The 19,802-nt window shown below is 60.9% G+C and overlaps 1 protein-coding gene across 7 annotated transcripts in view; it reads right to left on the bottom strand.

Annotated features, from left to right (window-relative positions):
• Positions 1 to 2,844: 2,844 nt before the first annotated feature.
• Positions 2,845 to 19,802, bottom strand: part of KNDC1 (kinase non-catalytic C-lobe domain containing 1) — a 68,364-nt gene continuing 51,406 nt past the window's right edge. For 3 of the 7 annotated variants that reach the window (XM_056794789.1, XM_056794793.1, XM_056794782.1), the window contains 7 exons: positions 19,099 to 19,192; positions 18,174 to 18,271; positions 17,848 to 18,071; positions 14,346 to 14,459; positions 13,753 to 13,900; positions 13,197 to 13,376; positions 11,109 to 12,790 (listed from right to left, as the gene is read on the bottom strand). In XM_056794789.1, the coding sequence (XP_056650767.1) occupies positions 11,462 to 12,790; positions 13,197 to 13,376; positions 13,753 to 13,900; positions 14,346 to 14,459; positions 17,848 to 18,071; positions 18,174 to 18,271; positions 19,099 to 19,192 (2,187 nt within the window). In that variant the 3' untranslated portion in view covers positions 11,109 to 11,461. The other 4 variants (XM_056794805.1, XM_056794796.1, XR_008911402.1 and 1 more) reach the window with 3 other exon arrangements.

Genomic DNA, 19,802 nt, shown 5'->3' on the forward strand with positions numbered 1-19,802 from the left:
GATGGGCATCAAAGAGCTCAAAGGAAAAGGAGGAAGAGCCAACTTCCTCCCAGCAGCTTTTTCTAGAAGCAAAGAAAGGGAAACTGAGGTGGGGGGATGGCCGCAAGCACCTTGTGCTCTATGAGGTCAGTGGTAGGAAGAGCAAGGTTTTGCTCAGGACAGGGAAGGCCACGCTCAGAGCCGTGGTTTTGACTTGGTCCCAGACAGTTTCAGGAACTTGGGCTCCCACGCTTCAGCCCACCTGCCACCCAGAAGCTCTCTCGGCCCAACTGTACCGTCCATCCTCACTGCTCCCACCGGGGTAAGGCTGCCTTGCTCCACTCCCATACATACAACTACTGCCCCACCCCCCAAACCAGGCCCATCCACAGGAGGATGAACCGAGCCCCATTTTGGCCCCCAAAATGCTTAGGGTCAGGGTGAGGCAGCATTTGCCACTCATCTCCCCCTCCTAGCGGCCTGGCCCACCACCGAGGATGATTCGGCAGTAGCCAGCCCCTACGCGGGACGCTGGGCCAGATGGGTGGCTGTGATCACCCAGAGTGACAAGAGCGCTTGGCTCGCTCTCCCAAGTACACGAGTGAGTTCTGTTCCTTGGCCCAGAGAGGCATTCACCCAGCCAATGGGACTGGAGCTCAATGGGTGGGTTCCTGTGGAGTGCTCCAGCAGGTGGCTTAGACAGCAACTGCTTCGGACTTCAGAAAAATCATGGCTCTGGGGCTAAGACTCCACCGGGAATCCACAGGGAGCCTGAGAAGCTGGGAGGAGTCTAGAAGGAACGAGCCTGAATTCTGTGGATTTCAAGATGTCTGGTGGACATCCGCCCGGAGGTGGGCAGAGGCTGGGCAGGCCCACTAGGCTGGAGCTGAAGAGGCTGCCAAATGAAGGGGTGTAGAGGCAGGAGGGAAAGGGGCCAGGAAGGAACCTCGAGGGACATCTAGGGATCAAGGAGTGATCCAGCCCCACACGGGAGAAGAACAGGAAGAGGCCTCTCTTTGTATAAGCCCTAATGGAGGGCTCTTCTTCCTCTCAATCTATCGGGAGGGGTGTAAGGAAAAGGAGGAGAGGCCAGAGACAGAGAAAGAGGGAAGGAGAGAGACTGAGAGAAGAGAGAGAAGGGAGGGAGGGGGGTGGACAGAAACAGAAAGAGATGGAGAGATTTGGAGAGTGGAGGAAGGAAAGGATGGAGAGGAACAGAGGAGAGGAGAGAGGGGGGAGCAGGAGGTTCCTGGGGTCTAAAGCTCTTCCCTTCAGCCACCGAGTTCAGGCTTCTGGGTATTCAGTGGCATCGAAAAGAATCCCTCATCCTGCCATGAAATGCAGAGCTAGATTGATCCCCCAAAGGCCACCCACCCCCAAGCCTTCCTAGAACCACTGGATCCTCCATTTGGGGGCCAAATAAGCCAGCCTTTTCCTTGATAGATGGAGCCCCTGTGCAATTAGGCTTAGAAGGGGAGGAGGGGGCTCATGGGGGGAGGGAGGGAGGGAGAGACAGAGACAGAGACACAGAGACAGAGACAGAGAGAGAGAGAGAGAGAGACAGAGAGAGACAGAAAGAGACAGAGAGAGAGAAGGAGGGAGAGAGACAGAGACAGAGGGAGACAGAGAGAGACAGAGGGAGAGAGAGAGACAGAAAGAGACAGAGGGAGAGGGAGAGAGAGAGACAGAGACAGAGACAGAGAGACAGAGACAGAGACAGAGAGAGAGAGAGAGAGAGAGAGAGAGAGAGAGAGACAGAGTGTTCCGACTCCTCCCAGGATATGCTGGGGTCTTCAGTTGGTTGGCAGACCTCAAGGAGCATGGCTCCACATGCCTTTGCATTTTCTCCCTGTCACAGCTGCTTGGGGCTATACCAACCTAGGGACCTGAGCACCATTTGGAAGAGGCCAAGAAGCTACATTCCTCCTTCCCCCATTTTGGAGACCTGCCCCTCCCCTTTAGCTTCTCCCTTCACCCTCTCCTGGGCATGCAGAGGGCCTTTAGAGGGAGGCTCTGTTGGCTGGAGTCCAGAAGGCCGGGCCCAGGAACTCTGCTACTTCATGCCTACCTTTCAGACTGAGCCCTAGAGGAATGTGGCTTTTCCAGGGAATGTTGCTGGGCAGGGGATGTAGGCTGGGGTCTCTGACCCTCAGACTCTTGTTGGAGGATCTCCCTCTCATAGCCAAGGGGCAATTTCACTGGGCTTTACATGTGTCACTGATCCAGACCTATTTCCATATTATTGATGTTTGCACTGGGGTGATCGTTTGGAGTCTAAATCCCCAGCCACGTCCCCTCGACCCATGTGATCAGGCAGTTGTTTTTCTTCTGCATTTCTGCTCCCCCAGTTCTTTCTCACAAGTCCCTCAGGAGTGTCCTGGGTCGTTGCATTGTTACTAGTAGCAAAGTCAGTTACATTCGATTGTACCACAGTGTATCCAGCTCTGTGTACAATGTTCTCCTGGTTCTGCTCCTTTCACTCTGCATCACTTCCTGGAGGTCGTCCCAGTTCACATGGAGTCCCTCCAGTTCATCATTCCTTTGAGCACAAAAGTATTCCATCACCAACATATACCACATTGTGTTCAGCCTTTCCCTAATCGGGGGACACCCTCTCCATTTCCAGTTTTTTGCCACCACAAAGTGCACCTATGAAGATTCTTGTGCAAGTCTTTTTCCTTATGATCTCTTTGGTACAAACCCAGCAGTGCTATGGCTGGATCAAAGGGCAGACAGCCAGCAGGCATGCTGACTCCAGGCTGGGCTGATTCTGTCTCTCTGTATTTCTCCTGTCTCTGCATCTCTGTGTCTCTTTCTCTCCCCCTGCCCCCCTGCCCGCCCCCAACAGCAGGAAGAGACACCACGTTTGTCTGGGTACAAACGGTTTTATTTAGAAATCGGAGCAGCAGGACTGGACAACATGCAGACAGCAGTGCTGGGGTGAATGGCGCCTTTGCTTCTCCAAGGAAGGCAGCAGTGATGCCATCTCTGAAATGAGGATTGACCCCAGGTGCCCTCTTGGGCTTCAGACCAAACCTCCAACAGAGCGTGTGGCTGGTGGGCAGGGCCAAGCTGAGCCCCAGAGAGCAGCCTGCCAGCCCGTCGTCCTGTGAAAGGGGAAGCCCCTCCCATGACAGGTGGGTGTGCACACATGCAGCAAGGATGGCGAGCGGGCCAGAGGGGATCGGCCATGCCAGCGTGGGTGACACAGGCTGGGGCGGGCGACGACCACAAGGAGGAAGGGCTGCCAAGGCCTCTGTGGAGCCGTGAGGACACACGAAGGAACAAACCAGACATCCCAGAATTCTCTTAAGCCTTAAAACTAACGGGACGGAAAAGGGGACGTAGGCCTGAGGAAGAGGGACAGGGAAGACGAGCGGGCGAGGCCCAAAGGAGGGAGCCCTTGGCCCGTAGGTACTATACTGGCTTGGGTTGGTGATGCTTTGAGGGCTGCCTCCCTGCCCGTGTTCGAGGTCATGCCAGGCTGGCACCTGCCCACCAGATCCAACTGCAGGCTCTCTTCTGCCCTTGGCCCAAATATTCTCTTCTCTTTTCCTGGGGCTGGCAGGGGCAGCCATGAGGCTGCTCAGCCCGGGTCTGGGTCCCGTACCATCTTCCTAGCTCCTCTGGCTCACTCGGGCCCAAAGCAGGCTGGGTGTGAAGAGAAGGCATCCGCAGAGGCGCTGAATCTGTGTGCCGAGACACAGGAGGGAAAACTCGAACCCGGCCTGGGCCCAGGATCAGAGATCGCTGGGGGGGGTGGGGGGGGCACACGATTGGGAAGCAGGGGCCCTGGGGAGCCGGGGGGCACCCTGAGACGCCAATGCCTCGGGCCTGGCTCACGGGAAGAGGCCAGCTGGTTCTCTGCAGGAGAAGGGGCTCATTTGGGCAGAGGCGGGCCTGGAGCGGCAGCGGCAGCCGGGAGAGGCACCGTTTGTGGCGGCTGAGCTGGCAAGCGTGCAGTGAGGGGCCGAAGCAGGGATCGGGCCGCTTGGGAGTCACTTCCAGCGGGGTGCAGGGGCTGATGTTGGGATTCTTGCGGGAGACTTCAGTGAAGGCCCAGCGAAGGGGGCAGCAGCCAGCCAGGCCGGCGGACGGCCAAGGGGCGGCCTTGGTGACTCCCGGGCGCTGCTGGCATCCTGGGGCAGCCTCTCTCCTGCCAGTCCGTCCTAAGTGGGGGGGCCCAGGCGGACTTCCCCCTTGGGAGGAGGCCCCACACGTGTACAAGGACCCGGAGGCCTCTGCTGCCGCCCCAGCGGTCCTCCCTCTCTGGCCTGACCTCAAGGGCTCCCCAGGGCCTGTGTGGTGACCTCGCTGCTGCTACAACCCCATGGAAGCCCTCCCTGGGGCTCAGGCCAGTGAAGACGCCCTCAAAGCTTGCTCAGATCTTCCCGGTCCTGGGGATGGTGGGCTCCGGGGTCGGGGCTCGGACGGGGGGCCTTTCAGGGCTCAGGTGGACTTTGGCCCGCTCAGAAAGTAGCCAGGGAGCTCCCTCTGGGCCGTGGCAGCGTGGCTCAATGGCGAGACATTCCCTGGAAGTCCCCAGCAGGGGCTTGACTTCCCCTTGGCCTTCCAGAGCTCACCCGGGCCCGCGGGTCAAAGGGGCTGAGCCCCCCCCCCCCCCCCCCAGTGAATGGCTAGGAGGTCTCCCCACCGGAGAGAAGAAAAACCAGGAGGAGCCAGGGCCAAAGGGTGTGTGGACAGGAGGACGTGGACCGCCACCGAGGCCACGGTCGTCCCTGCTTCGGTTCTACCCCATCCCCCCTTCCTTCCCCGGTGCGAGGTGTCCTGGGCTGGGCTGGGAGCGCTCGGGGGGCCCGTCCGGGTTGGGGGGCTCCCCTCCACCTCCCGCCACGGCCCGGCCGGACGCCCACCACTACTGAAACGTGGCCTTCATCCGGCGCAACGTGTCCTGGATCTTCCGGGAATGCTTTTCTTCGGGAACCTGGTGGAAGTTGGCCCGGTTGTCCGCGGCCAAGAGGGAGATGTCGGCCCCGCTGAAGCGCGCGATCCTCTGCTTGAGGTACGCCTGCAGCTTGTGGTCCGCCGCGAAGGTGAACGGGTTCTCCTGGAACGCGTGCACCTGGCTCACCACCTTGGCGATGTTCCTTGGAGGGCAGAACAGAGAAGGGGCTGGGCTGGGGGCCAGGAGGGCAGCCCCGCCCGCGCCCCGCCCAGGCACCCCGGGGGGGCCGCCCGCCGCCAAGGCCTCGGGCACCTCAGCTTGCTCCACTTGTGGGCCCCGTTGGTCATGGTGAAGCCGCCCGTCTCCAGCTGCTGGATGTGCATGGCCAGCAGGTGGGCCGACGGGATGGTGGGCTGCGTGCGGAAGCGGCGGCCTTCCATCAAGCACACGCTGTCGCTCTTCAGGAACACCTGGGGGGGCGGAGAAGGGTTGAGGGCAGGCCCCTCCCACGCAGGCGCGGCTGCTCCCTCCCTAGCCGGGGCTCCCCCGGGGTCCGGGGCGTGGCTGCTCCCTCCCTAGCCGGGGCTCCCCCGGGGTCCGGGGCGCGGCTGCTCCCTCCCTAGCCGGGGCTCTCCCTAGCCGGGGCTCCCCTGGGGTCCAGGGCGCGGCTGCTCCCTCCCTAGCCGGGGCTCCCCTGGGGTCCGGGGTGCGGCTGCTCCCTCCCTAGCCGGGGCTCTCCCTAGCCGGGGCTCCCCCGGGGTCCAGGGCGCGGCTGCTCCCTCCCTAGCCGGGGCTCCCCCGGGGTCCGGGGCGCGGCTGCTCCCTCCCTAGCCGGGGCTCCCCTGGGGTCCAGGGCGCGGCTGCTCCCTCCCTAGCCGGGGCTCCCCCGGGGTCCGGGGCGCGGCTGCTCCCTCCCTAGCCGGGGCTCCCCTGGGGTCCAGGGCGCGGCTGCTCCCTCCCTAGCCCGGGCAGCTGTGGGGCCTGGCAGAGGGCTTGGCTGGGGGATGAGCGAGGCCCAGCGCAGAGCCCGTGCCGATGGGGTGGCTCGAGCGGGGACCCCCCAGGGCCCCCCCCCCCGCGGGCACCTCCACAGCCTTCAGCTCCTCCATGATCTCGGCGATCTTGGCCGGGAGGACCTTCCAGGCCTGGGAAGGACAGAGAAGGGCGGCCCGTTGGCTCGGGGCGAGCCGCCACCGAGGCCCCCCGCGTGCGGGCGCCCACGTACCGGCAGCTGCCTGACCAGGAGGTGCTCCAGGCCCCCCAGGATCTGCATGGCTGTGGAGAAGTTCCTCTGCTCGTACGAGGCCTTGGCCACCAGCAGGAACTTGGAGAGGAGGTTGACCTGCAGCTGAGACGGGAAAGGGCGAGCCTCAGGCCCCAGCCCCCGGGGCTCCCTCCTCGGCCCCCCGGGAGCCCCGGGCGCGCAGGCACCCAAAGGCGAGAGAGCTCCGGCGGGCACTGCTTTCCTCCCTCCCTAAGCCGCTGCAGCGCTCTCGGCCCCCATCTCATCCCGTCCTTCAATGCTCCTGGCCGGCCACCATCACCCCGTTTTACAGGCGAGGAGACTGAGGCCGAGAGGGGCTAAGCGACCGAGTTCGGATCGGAGGCGGGATTCGAACTCAAGGGCTGGAGCCCGGCTTCCTCGGGCGGCGGGGAAGGTCCCTGAGCCTTGGTGTGGCAGGGGCCAAGGTGGGATTACCTGGGCAAACAAGGAGTCCTTAGGCCGGGGCAATTGTCCTTCAGGGCCAGACCCGGCCATTAGGGGCCTATTGTCCCTGCCTCCGTGGCCTGATAGACTATCTCTCCCCTCCCAGCGCAGGACCCTGGGCCCGGCCTCCCAGGCCGCCCTCCTCCCCAGAGGCAGGAAGCAGGAAGAGCCGGCCCTGGCTGGCTGAGGCCCCCTCCCCCGGGCCCAGGCCTTCCTCCGGCCCCTGGGCTGTCCCCCCTCCCCCGGGCCCAGGCCTTCCTCCGGCCCCTGGGCTGTCCCCACGGAGGTCAGGGCCCAGGCCGGGGGGCCCAGGCGACTGTATGCAGGGACGGGCGGCACGCGGGGAGACAAAGGCAGAGCGGGGAGCTCCATCCTCAGCCCTGTGGACGGAGGGACCTGCCAGGCTCGAAGGGCCGGAGGGGCCGCAGAGATTGGCCGGGGGAGGAGCGTGAGGAAGGCCTTTGCCCTCCAGAGCCAGAGCTCTGCCTTTGCACAGAGGCCCGAGGGAGCCACAGGAGCTTATGGAGGGCAGGAGCGTCACCTCGCTGGCTAACCGGGGAATGGATTGGAGTGGGGAGAGCCCGGAGGAAGGCAGACGCCCCTCTGCCCTCTCTAGCTACTGCCAGGGTCTCCACCAGGGCGGGGAACAAGGGGGGGCCACTGGCCGCCCGGCCTCTCCCTGGACCCCAGCGCTCGGGTGTCAGCCCCTGAAGCGTGTCCAAATCGAACCCAGGACCCGAGGGCCCAGCCCGCAGCCTCCCTGGGCTAGACTTCCTCCCTGGGGCTTTCCCGTCTCTTCCAGGAGGGAGAAAGCTGCCTCGGCGCAGGGCCCACACGCAGGAGGAGCTTGCTTGCGCTCCGAGGACGCCGGGGTCTCACTCCGGCCCTGGCCCCGGGGCGCTGCGGCCACCCCGGCCCGAGCAGGCGGCCCTTCCGTGCCAGCCGCCTCTCCCACGTGTCTGCTCGGGGCCGCCGGCCAGTCCTGGACCCCATTTCAGGAGGATCCCGGCCCTTCTTCCTTCCCTCACAGCCCCCTTAAGCTGCCCGGCACCCCCTGGGGTCCCCCGGAGCACAGCCTGCAGCCCGGCCCGAGGAGGAGCCGGCGGAGGCCTCTGGGGCGCCCGGGCCTCCCCCGAAGGACGGCCTCCTTCCCCTGCGGACCCTAGAAGCAAACGCAGCGTCGGGAGAGGCCCCTGGAGGCCCCGACCTCCCCGCAGGCAGAGGCCTCGCCAGCTCCGAGCCTCCTCAGAGCAGGGGCCCCGGGCCCAGCGAGGGCAGAAGCGGTGCGGCGCCCCGCGCAGAGCCCGCCGCTGGGGCACCGGGCCACAACAGCGGCCTCCAGCCTCGAGGAGGAGACCATGGCTCAGCACCAGATGACACGACTTGATCAATGGAAATGGCACCAGAGACGAGAGCGGGGACCAAGCTGGAGGTGGGGCACTTTGTTCTAGGTCCTCCTTCGTCAAGGGAGACCTTCCCCTTTCCGTGCCTCAGTTTCCCCCTTTGGGAGGTCGCTGGAGCCCTGCCCTGCCAGTTGTGCTCTCCTTGCTCTGAATATGGCCATATTGGACCAATGAACAGGCTAAGAGGAATCCTGGCTTGGCCACTTCCTGCTTGTGTGGTTCCCCCCCTCCCCGCCCTGCATCTGGGAAATGGGGGCTGGGGGCGGGGCGAGCTCAGCCAGCACCGAGGATTAGTCTTGGCTTTTCTTGCTTTAAGTAAAACTAAGCTAAGGTCCGAGCAGGGGATCCACTTGGAGTCGGGCGTCCAGTAACTAAGAAAAGACCTTTCCCACCACTTGGTCCTGATGCTGCCTTGGAAAACAAATCTAGCAGATACAGTTAAAAAAATTAAAATTGGGGCAGCTACTTTGGCACAGTGGAAGATTCATGTTCCCGAGTTCAAATCTGACTTCCGACACTTGCTAGCTACATGACCCGGGGTAAGTCACTTAACCCTGTTTGCCTCAGTTCCTCATCCATAAGATGAGCTGGAGAAGGAAATGATAAACCACTCCAGTTTAAAAAAGATCAGACCTGTCCTCACAAGCATCCACCCACCCACCCACCCATCCATTCATCCATCCATTCTTTCACCCATCCATCCATCCATCCACCCACCCATCCATCCATCCATCCACCCATCCATCCATCCATCCTTTCACCCATCCATTCATCCATCCATCCTTTCACCCATCCATCCATCCATCCTTTCATCCATCCATCCATCCATCCACCCATCCATCCTTCTGTCCATCCATCCTTCCAGCCAACCATCCTTCTGCCCATCCATCTGTCCGTCCGTCCATCCATCCATCTGTCCATCCATCCGTTTAACCATCTGCCCATCAAACAGCTAGCCAGGCTAAGAGGAAACTAAGAAAGCCAGGAATAAGACAAAGAGAGGCAGGGTGGTGCAGTGGAAAGGCTCTGGTCTCAGAGTCTGGAGAGGCCTGGGTTCAAACCCCACCTTAGACACAGAATGGGTGTGTGACCCTGGGCTAATCACTCTCCACTCTCGGGCTCAGTTTCTCCATCTGCAGAATGGGTGGGAGGGCCGGGTCGGGGTATTGGCCAACCTTAGAAGTGTGGCTTGTCACGATTTCGGCAGCCACCCAGGTGCTGATGTTGTCTGCGTTTCTCAGGAGCTGCAGCAGGTACTTGTCCTGGCTGTAGCTGGGCAGAAACAGGCTCCCAGCCTTGGCAGACAGCGACTCGGAGGACCCACATCTGTGGAGCGAGAAGACGGGGATGGTGGGAGAGGGCCGGCCCTCGCCGGGGCCTCTCAGAGCGAGGAGGGTCAGACCCCAGGCCCGGCGGCCTCTCCCCTGGTTCTACCGCAGCAGGCACGTACACATGTGCATGTGCGCGTCTGCATTGTCTTTAGGGCTCCGGGACATCAGAGCAGAGACCTGGGGATGGGATGGAGAGGGAGATTCATTGGTGCCCTCCCTCAAAGAGCCCGAAGCAGCATTCAGTGACAGGAGAGTGGGCCCAGCCCAGCCCTGGGAGACGTGGGCAGAGGTAGCTGGGGTGTCGGTCAAGGGTGACTGAATTCAAATCCAGCCTTGGACCTGTGAGACCCTGGACAAGTCATTTTGCTTCTGCCTCAGTTTCCACTTCCGTAAAGTGGAGACGATTCTAGCTCCTCTCTCCTAGGGGGTTGTGGGGACGAGGGGAGCCAAAATCTGAATGATGGTGCTGATGGTGCCCAGGGGGCAGGCAGCCACTCACTTTGGCAAGGCTGTGCTTTTGTCCAGGACGCCGAGGGCTCGGGAATTCAAGAAATGGACGGGGTGGCACTTCTGGAACATTTCCTTGTTAGAAAAAGCACCCCAGTCAGCACTCTGTGGCTCCATAAACCAGCTGCCCCGAGAACACAACTCCAGGCCAGCTAAGGTGCCGAGGGCCAGCCACGTCTTCACACCACATGGCCCTTTAAGTCAGGCCACACACTGGCAGGCGTGGGCTGGCCTCTGGGAGACTGGCACAGGGCCCAGGAGGGCAGAGAGAGGCTGTGCGGTCTGGGCACTGATGCTGGGTAGATAAGGGGATCCCATAGGATGGGAACAGCCGGGGGACGAGGGATCCAAGGTATAGGGGTCCCTCTCCCCGCCTCCCCTGTATCTTAGCACAAAGCTGCCTCTGCCTGGTGTCCAGACCCTGGCGACTCCCCACTGAAAACCAAAGGACCCTCCTTACTAGCTCCCATTGCCTTGAGTGCTCTCCCCCATTGCCAGGGGCGGTGGGCAGTCGCCCTGACCCAGAGCCTTCTGGTGTCCACCACTAGGGTGCCCTCTAGTGGCCCAAGGGAGTCAAATCACCTCATTAGCAAAACAGAAAGGGCAGAGAGTGGGGGAAGGCCCAAAGGACCTTCCTCCTCAGATGTCATCAGCCAAGGCCCTTCGCAGGAGCTTGACCATTCACCTTCCAGGGCTTGTCCTCTTGGGTCCCCAGAGAGGGCGGTCCTTAGGGCCTTTTCAAGTTCCCTTCTCCCTTCTCCCCAAGTGGGGCCACACGAAAGATGCTCCTGGAGGACTCCTGAGGGAGCTGAGTCCAGGTCTCAACTGTCCTTAGAGACGTGGTCTCTGTGGCACGTTCCTGGCGCATACATTGACTTTGTTCCCTGGGCGCAGGCCTCATGCTTCTACAGGCCCCACCCTGATTGTCCAGCACCAAGATGGCAGCTCTGGGAGCATTTCCCACCTCAGCCAGGGCTTCCACCAGTCCCGGCTCCTGCCTGGATCCAGGGCCCAACTTTGGGCCCAAACCCACCCCCACTTAATGGGCTCACTGCTCTTACCTGCTGCATCAGGGTTAGCTGGGTGAAGAGCTGGTGGGTGCTGTACTCGGTGAGGAAGTAGGGCCCCTTCTCGCTGGTCTTGCCATAGGCACCACAGAATTCCTCCAAGAAGCAGGGCTTGGGGAGGGCAGAGGCGATGGTGTACGGCCTTTCTTTGTGGTGAGGCAGGATGAAGCCATTGCCCCTGGGAAGCTTCCAATTAAAACCCTGGAAAGAGACAGAGGCAGCAAGGTATCCCCTCACCTGGCTGGGGCAGCCTCCCTGGCAGCTCTGAATCTGGTCCTCTAAGGCTGGCCCAGTTGGAAAACCAGAAGCCCCAACTTGCTACCACTCTGCTTGAACCAGCAGTGAAGTATGGTCTTAGCTCTGGGATAAGTCACCTTAAGTTCAGACCTCAGTTTCCTCATCTGTAAAAAGAGGATGGTGACAGTGGCCCTCTATAGTCCTTCAGAGAGTGACTGGATCCAAAGGAGAGCGTGCACGTGAAACTTTCTGAAAACTGTCTAGTTCTGTGGCAGGGAGTGGGTAGAGCCCAGAGATACTCCAGCGTCTTTACCCAGAAAACTCTACGTGGACACGAAGAGTCGGACGTGACTGAACCCATGAACTACAATGGTGATGAGGATGATGATAGTGGTGGGATGGCAATGAGGATGGTGAATACAATGATGGAGATGATGATGGTGATGATCGTAGAGATGATGATGGCGGTGATGAGGATGGTGAATACAATGATGAGGGTGATGATGATGGTGGTGGTAGTAGTGATGATGATGGTGGTGATGAGGATGGCGGTGATGAGGATGGTGAATACAGTGATGAAGGTGGTGGTAGTGATGATGATGGTGGTGATGAGGATGGTGAATACAATGATGAAGGTGATGATGATGGTGATGATGGCGGTGATGAGGATGGTGAATACAATGATGAGGGTCATGATGATGGAGATGATGATGGTGATGGTGGCGGTGATGAGGATGGTGAATACAATGATGAAGGTGGTGGTAGTGATGATGATGATGGAGATGATGATGGTGATGGTGGCGGTGATGAGGATGGTGAATACAATGATGAAGGTGGTGGTAGTGATGATGATGGTGGTGATGAGGATGGCGAATATAATGATGGAGATGATGATGGTGATGATCGTAGAGATGATGATGGCGGTGATGAGGATGGTGAATACAATGATGAAGGTGGTGGTAGTGATGATGATGGTGGTGATGAAGATGGCGGTGATGAGGATGGTGAATACAGTGATGAAGGTGGTGGTAGTGATGATGATGGTGGTGATGAGGATGGTGAATACAATGATGAAGGTGATGATGATGGTGATGATGGCGGTGATGAGGATGGTGAATACAATGATGAGGGTCATGATAATGGAGATGATGATGGTGATGGTGGCGGTGATGAGGATGGTGAATACAATGATGAAGGTGGTGGTAGTGATGATGATGATGGAGATGATGATGGTGATGGTGGCGGTGATGAGGATGGTGAATACAATGATGAAGGTGGTGGTAGTGATGATGATGGTGGTGATGAGGATGGTGAATACAATGATGAAGGTGATGATGATGGTGATGATGGTGGTGATGAGGATGGTGAATACAATGATGAAGGTGATGATGGTGATGATGGCGGTGATGAGGATGGTGAATACAATGATGAGGGTCATGATGATGGAGATGATGATGGTGATGGTGGCAGTGATGATGATGATGATGGTGGTGGGGGGGTAGTGATGATGATGGTGGTGATGAGGATGGTGAATACAATGATGAAGGTGATGATGATGGAGATGATCGTAGAGATGATGATGGCAGTGATGATGATGATGATGGTGGTGGTGGAGAATCTGATGGTGGTAGGTGTGGTGGTGGAGATGGTAACTACAATAATGATAGTGATGATGGCTTTCACCTGTATGGCACTTTAAGTTTTGCGAAGCAATTTACATGTCAATCTCATATATCTCCACACCTATGTGAAGTATGTGTTATTATGACCATTTTCCAAATGAAAAAACAGGTACCAAGAGGGAAAATGACTTAAGCAGGGCCACGACAGCTCTGAACTCAGGTCCTCCTAACTTCCCAGCTGCCATCGTCACCACCTTCACTCTAATATAGACGCAGAGGAGGAACCCTGGAGGCCCCCCGAGTTATTTCCTCGAGGAGAGGCACAGCCCATTGGGGCTGTTCGCTGTCTATAGTGCTGCCAGAGGCTACTCTGGGGATCTACCGAGTCCGCTAGGCCACCTCATCCAGCCGAGCGTTAGTGTCAGGCCGGACCTACCTTCCGAGAGAGGTTCTCCTCAGAGAGCTTTTTGCACAGCGCGTTCAGAGACCGGCTGTCTTCATCAGCCTCTTTCTCATCCTCCAAGTCACCGAGGCGGGAAGGGCCCTCGCATTTTCCATCTGTGGCAACTTCGAGAAAGGACCTCAAATGTTCCCCATAGCCATCAAGGGGAACTACCTGGACAGAGCACACCGAGCGGTCAGCAGGAGGGACAGCAGTGGTACTTTCCGGGCTCTCCCCTAACCCAACTGAGCCAAGCTAGCTCTGACTCTCCCCAAGGCTCCCCACCTGCTCAGCAACGTGCTCCCAATCTGTTCATCTTCTGGTTCTTGGCCTAGGCCTGGGCTGGTGCACCCAAGGAATGCATGCCAGAGTGGGGCACTCAGAGCCCTCTCCGTGGGTACCCCCACCATCACCCCAGCACAGAGTTCCTTACTAGAAAGCCAGAGGGACTCGGCCTGGGCTGCTCCCCCACCCCCTCCATGGTTTGTGGTTTGGGCTCGTGGTCTCTAAAAGGTTCGCCATCACTGGTCTGGGCTCTTGTAAGAGTTACCTTGGAAGAAATGAACTCCTCGAGCTTTTCCAAGAGCCCGGTGTTCCTGGTAAAGTCTACAGTATAGCAGTCTTCAATCCAAGCCTGTAGGATGCAGAAACTGCGATTATAGATCTTGGTGAAGGTGGACGTGGGGTCCTGGTTGGCTCTGGAAAGAGAAAACATGAAGGGTTTGGGCTGAGGGTCCCCACGGTCCAGAACGTCACTCCATTTTTCTTGGCTGTGGGAGACCCATACTGGAAATGGAGGCAGGGCAGGGGCCCCGAGTGCCCACATCAAAAGGGTCCCTTTTCCCAAATGCTCAGCACTCCCTGGGGTCCCAGATCTGGAGTTGTGGGACACAAACGTGCCCAGTCAGAGGGCAGGAGGGGCGCAAGGAAGGGAATGTCTGCCTGGGCACCAGCTCTACCCCCTTATTTCAGATCTGGGCTGGAAGGCAGAGAAGAGTCAAAGCCTGATCATAACATGCGCTCTGGAGGCGCATCAGCAGCCTGCCTGCCTCTGAGAGGCTGCAACGCCAAGGCTGGGGCGCTGCATGGCCGTGAGGCGGCCGAGGGGGCCTTTCTCCTGGGCACAAGAGGCCCGGAGGTTACCTGGACAAAGTGCTATTGATCCTGTCCAGAAGGAACTGCAGGAAGTCTTCTGGGGTGCAGAAATAGCGAAAGGTGTAGAGGAACTGCTGGACGTAGCCCTCCAGAAAAGCATCGCTGGGAAAGCAGAAGGAGCAGCCCTGAGCGCCTCCCCGCCTGCCTCTCTGGCCCGGCGACGGGCAGCCCTTGTCCTCCCTGAGCCCTGGAGGAGACGAGCGGCGGCCGGGGCCCTGCTGGTGACACGTGGACACCCCCCACAGGCACACCCCCCACAGGCACACCCCCACAGGCACACCCCCACACAGACACCCACCCACACATGCACACCCACACACCCACAGAGGCACACACCCATCCACACACGCACACCCACAGAGGCACACCCACAGGCACACACACACACACACGCACACCCACAGAGGCACACACCCACACCCACAGGCACACACACACACACACGCACACCCACAGAGGCACACACCCACACCCACACCCACACACCACACCCACAGGCACACACACACACACACACCACACACACAGGCACATCCAGCCTTCACGCTGCTCCTCTGAAGGAGGCTTGGCTTCTACTCTGGGTGGGCCATTGGTCACCTGTCTCAGGCATGGCTCACGGTATGGAAACCAAGCCTTGTTGGACAGTATAGAGGAGGCCCCCAGCCACGTGAGCACTCCCAGACTCACCCAACTCTCTCCCCAGCACGTCCTCATTGCTCCGCCTTTCCAGCCGCAGATTGGGTAGCTGCCCTCCGCTGAGGCCGCCCTACTGCGAGGTGGTCCTTCTCCGGCTCCTTCAATGGCCCACTGTCCCTCCCCCCAAAGGAGCTCTTCTCCATGCTTCCAGGCCCTCCTTCCCAGCCCACTAGGCTGAGGCTCCAACCTGCCACTTTACCGAAAAGGGGAGACCATCCCTAGCGAGCTCCCTCTTCTCCCCTCCCCTCCCAGCTCCCAGCGGCCTCCTGTCACTGGGTTCTCCTTCATCCCCAGCCCTTCCCGGCCTCTCTATTTGTACAAGTGACCCGGCTCGGCCCATCCACTCCAGCAGATGCCCACGAAGCCATGCTCTGGGAAGGCCACATCCCCGTAGCTTTCCTTCCTTCAGAAGCTGAGAAGTGCCTGGAGAAAACCACCTCCAAGAGGCGCCTCCACTTCCTCTGCCTTCTCTCGGCCCTTCCCTAACTGTCACGGGTCTGGCTTTGGGCCTCGTCGTGCCCCTGAAGCCGCTGCTCTCGTGCCCACCAGGTCCACCAGTCTTGTCCTTCCTCGTTCTCCCTGGCCTCCGCAGCCTCCAGCGCTGTTGGTCACTGCCGTCCTGGGTGCCTGCTTCTCTCCTGCTCCTCCTCCCCCCTTTCTAAGGGCTCCTCCATCCAAGCCACTCCCACTAGCTCTGGGTATCCCCCCCAGGCTCGCCAATTTTCTCTCTTCCTTCTGCGATTTCACTTGCTCACACCATTAGCTCCCTGGATCCAATTGTCATCTCCATGCTGACGACTCTCAAAGCTACTTCTGATAATAGCTGGCACTTATACAGTGCTTTATGGGTTGCAAAATGCTGCAACAAAGCCCGTCTTCTTTTTGAGGTAACCCTTGGAGGAGGCACTCTGATTGTGCTCATTCTACAGATGAGGAAGCTGAGGCAGGACGGGGCTTATTCAGGCAGCTACGACTCAAGTCTTCAGGCTGGGACTTGCTGGGATGCCGTAGAGGGGGACACCTTGTTCATATGAGGCTTAGACCACACACGGCCCCTGAGGTACTTTCCGACTCTGAGTGCCCACATGTGAGGACTGGTAGACTCAGAACATACCAAAGAGCAAAGTTGATTCCCTTCACCATCTATACCAGTGATGGTGAACCCTTTGGAGACCTTAGAGACCGAGTGCCCCATGACACATAGGAGCCCCCCCCCCCCAATTAGGTGACTGGGCAGGCCATGGGAGAAATGTCCTCAGCACGTGGAGAGGGGGAAGGGAGCAGCCCCCTCCGGCATGCTCCAGCACATGTGCCATAGGTTGGCCAACACAGATCTATTTTGTGGAATGGGCTTACATCAAAGGGAGACTGCCTAGAAGAGCACGTACTTGGCACGATGGTCAGGGGAAGGGCTTGAATTGTGCCTCTGCAGTTTCCTTTACTGACTCCTCATTCAGATTCCACTCCTGAACCCCGGGGATCCCCTAAGGCTCTGCCTGGGCCCCCTCCTCTTGGTGATCTCAGGAGCTCTCTTGGGTTCTCTTATCATTTCCGTGATATGAATCAGCCTTGCTTGATGCGTCCGTCAAGCTCCCCTGTAGCCCTTCACACGTGTCAGTGTTCCCCAAAGAATGGGAGCTCCTTGCGGACAGCAATGTGTCCAGCATCTGCCTCCTGATGAGGGAAGGGGGCTCCAAGGTCCCCTTATCTAGCTCTCGCCTTTCCACAGAAGTCTGTCCTCTTTCCTTCCCGCCCCACCCCAACCCCTGCCTGGCCCCCTTTCCTCACTTGCCTCTCTCTCCCCGAAGCCCTTTACCCACCCCCTGCATCCACTGGCAGCCACCATCTGTCCTCCACATTCCACCCTGCCCGCTGGGCATGCCACGTTCTGTGGCATCTTCCACCATCTCTTCCGTCCGTGGCGCTTGCCTGGCGTCACTTCCCGTCTTTCCCAGCTAGTTCGGGCCCTTCCCTCGAGCCTGGACCACTTGGAATCATTTTAGTTGTTACTCAGAAAGGCTGGACATTTCCAAAGGGGAAGACAGACCTCGGTGATGACCAGCCTGTGGGCACCCCCCCCCGGCCTTCTGCCTCTCTGCCCTGAGGCACGCCAGTGGCCTCCCACGCCGTCTCCCTGGCTCCGGCCTCCCTCCTGAGAGGCCCTTTGGCCTCTGGGAGACGCTGCTGACTCCTCTCTCCAGCCTGCCCTGCACCCTTCACACGGTCCGTGGCCTCGTGTCTCCCGTGCACGCCATTCCACACCCAGGCCTCCAGTGTTCATTTGGGTATCCCAGAATGCCCAGCTTCCTTCTGGGCACCGTCCAGGCACTCAGGGCTCATCCCGCCCCACCCCCCACATGACAAGGGACCCCGGGGGGGGGGGGCTCCTCTCTGACCTGTAGAGCTGGAAAGGCCTCCGGAGGGCGTTTACTCCAAGTTCCCCATTTTGCAGATGGGAAAACAGAGTTCTCCCTTGGGAGCACGCCAGCTCCGGGGGGGTGGGGGGTGGTTTCCTTTTTGTCTACACCTGCCCAGCGCCCAGCTCCTGAGCCCGCTGAACGGGCTTCCAAAGGATTCTCTCTAGCGTCGCTGCCTTTCTGCCCTGCTTTGTGGATCTGACAGCTCGCCCAGCAGGCGCCTCCTCGGGGGCCCCCCCTCCCCCTCCCCCCATCGATGACGAAGGCCCCCCGAGAGGGAAGGAGGGGGAGGGGTGCGTCCGCCACAGAGGTGAGGCGGGGCGGAAGAGGAGTGCCAGCCAGCCGCGCTCTCGCCCTGCCCCCCCGGCCCCGGCTACCTGGAGTAGAGGTAGGCCATGAGCCCCAGCGGGGTCCCCGCCTGGAGCACGCGGGAGCTCTTCTGCTTGGGGTTGCCCTGGTGCTTGTTGACGTTGTAGAAGATGAGGGACGACGACTCGTCCAGGGGGCTGAAGTCCAGGGTGTCGAGGCGGGCGGCCGCCGCGATGTTCACGATGACCGGCAGCGCCCAGGGCTGCAGCCCCCACTGCTCCGCGTAGGCCACCTGCGGGGGGAGCCGAGCGGCGCTGGGCGGCCTCCTGCCTCGGCGCCCTGCCAGGAGGGCCGCCGGGGAGCGCCCGGCAAGGGACAAGCGAGGCCGGCCTACCTGCAGGTACTTCTTGACCAGCTCCAGAAAGTGCACCTTGGCCTTCGCCTCCTCCAGCTGCCCCTTCAGCCTGGACAACATGGTCTTCACCTCGGAACCTGCGGGCGGGACGTGCGCTCAGCAGAGGTGGCTCCGGTGTCTGCCCCGCGCCCGCCCTGTGCCCGCCCCGTGCCCACCTTGTTCCCGCCCCGCTCCCGCCCTGTGCCCACCTTGTGCCCGCCCCACGCCCGCCTCGTGCCCACCTTGTTCCCGCCCCACGCCCGCCTCGTGCCCGCCCCACACCCGCCTCATGCCCGCCCCACGCCCACCCCGTGCCCGCCCTGTGCCCACCTTGTTCCTGCCCCGCACCCGCCCGGTGCCCACCTTGTGCCCAGCCCACGCCCGCCCCGTGCCCACCCCGTGCCTGCCCCATGCCCGCCCCACACCTGCCCCGCGCCCGCCCCGTGCCCGCCCCGCGCCCGCCTTGTTCCCGCCCCGCTCCCGCCCTGTGCCCACCTTGTGCCCACCCCACGCCCGCCTCGTGCCCACCTTGTTCCCGCCCCACGCCCGCCTCGTGCCCGCCCCACGCCCACCCCGTGCCCACCTTGTTCCCGCCCCGCGCCCGCCCCGTGCCCACCTTGTGCCCAGCCCACGCCCGCCTCATGCCCGCCCCGTGCCCACCCCGTGCCTGCCCCATGCCCGCCCCACACCTGCCCCGCGCCCGCCCCGTGCCTGCCCCGCGCCCGCCTTGTGCCCGCCCTGTGCCTGCCCCACGCCCGCCTCGTGCCTGCCTCGTGCCCACCCCGTGCCCACCTCATGCCCGCCTCGTGCCCGCCCTGTGCCCACCCCGTGCCTGCCCTGTGCCCGCCCCACGCCCGCCTCATGCCTGCCTTGTGCCCGCCCGTGCCCACCCCATGCCCGCTGCCCTGCACCCGCCGTCCCGCACCTCTGCTTCTCTTCTCCTTCTGCAGCAGCTTCTGGCGGAACTTGAGGGTCTTCCGGTAGTTTCTCTTCTCGATCATCAGCTGCTGCTCCAGCTCCTGAGAAGACGGGAAGGTCAGGGATGCGGCCCAGAAGCAGTGACCGGCCTGCCCGAGGGAGAGGCCCCGAGGCCCAGGGCCACCCGCCAGGAGCCTCTCCGGCCACATGTGCCATTTGTTACGAGCAAAGGAGAAAGAAACGTTGGAGGGACGAGATGGGGGAGGGGAAGATGATGGGGGAGGGGGCGGCACTCTGGGACTGGGATGCTGCCTCCCCCTGGGCTGCTGGCTGGTTGTAACGGTGGATCCCCAGGGCCTCCCCCCAGCGGGGGTGTCTGTCCGTCTGTCTCTTCTGAGCTGCCACGGCACCCCAGAAGATCCCGGGCTTGGGGCTGGGGGGGTCCTTGCAGGAGACCCAGCCTGACCCTTCATCTTACAGGTTTTGAAAAAACTGGTGGGGGGATGTGACCCGGCTGAAACCGAACTCAGGGCCTCGGACTCCAAATCCGACCCTACACTCAGCTCCCTCCGGCCTTGGTGCTCAGTCTTCCAGGCACCGAGAGTCTCCTTCCCCTCCCTGCCGCCCCTGTCAAGGCCCCCCCCCCCCCCCCGCTCTGCAGCCCCTCTTCGTGCTGGATCCCACCATGCAAAGGAACTCTTGGCGCGTGGA

Source organism: Monodelphis domestica, chromosome 1, assembly GCF_027887165.1.
Source record: "Monodelphis domestica isolate mMonDom1 chromosome 1, mMonDom1.pri, whole genome shotgun sequence".
Taxonomy (NCBI): domain Eukaryota; kingdom Metazoa; phylum Chordata; class Mammalia; order Didelphimorphia; family Didelphidae; genus Monodelphis; species Monodelphis domestica.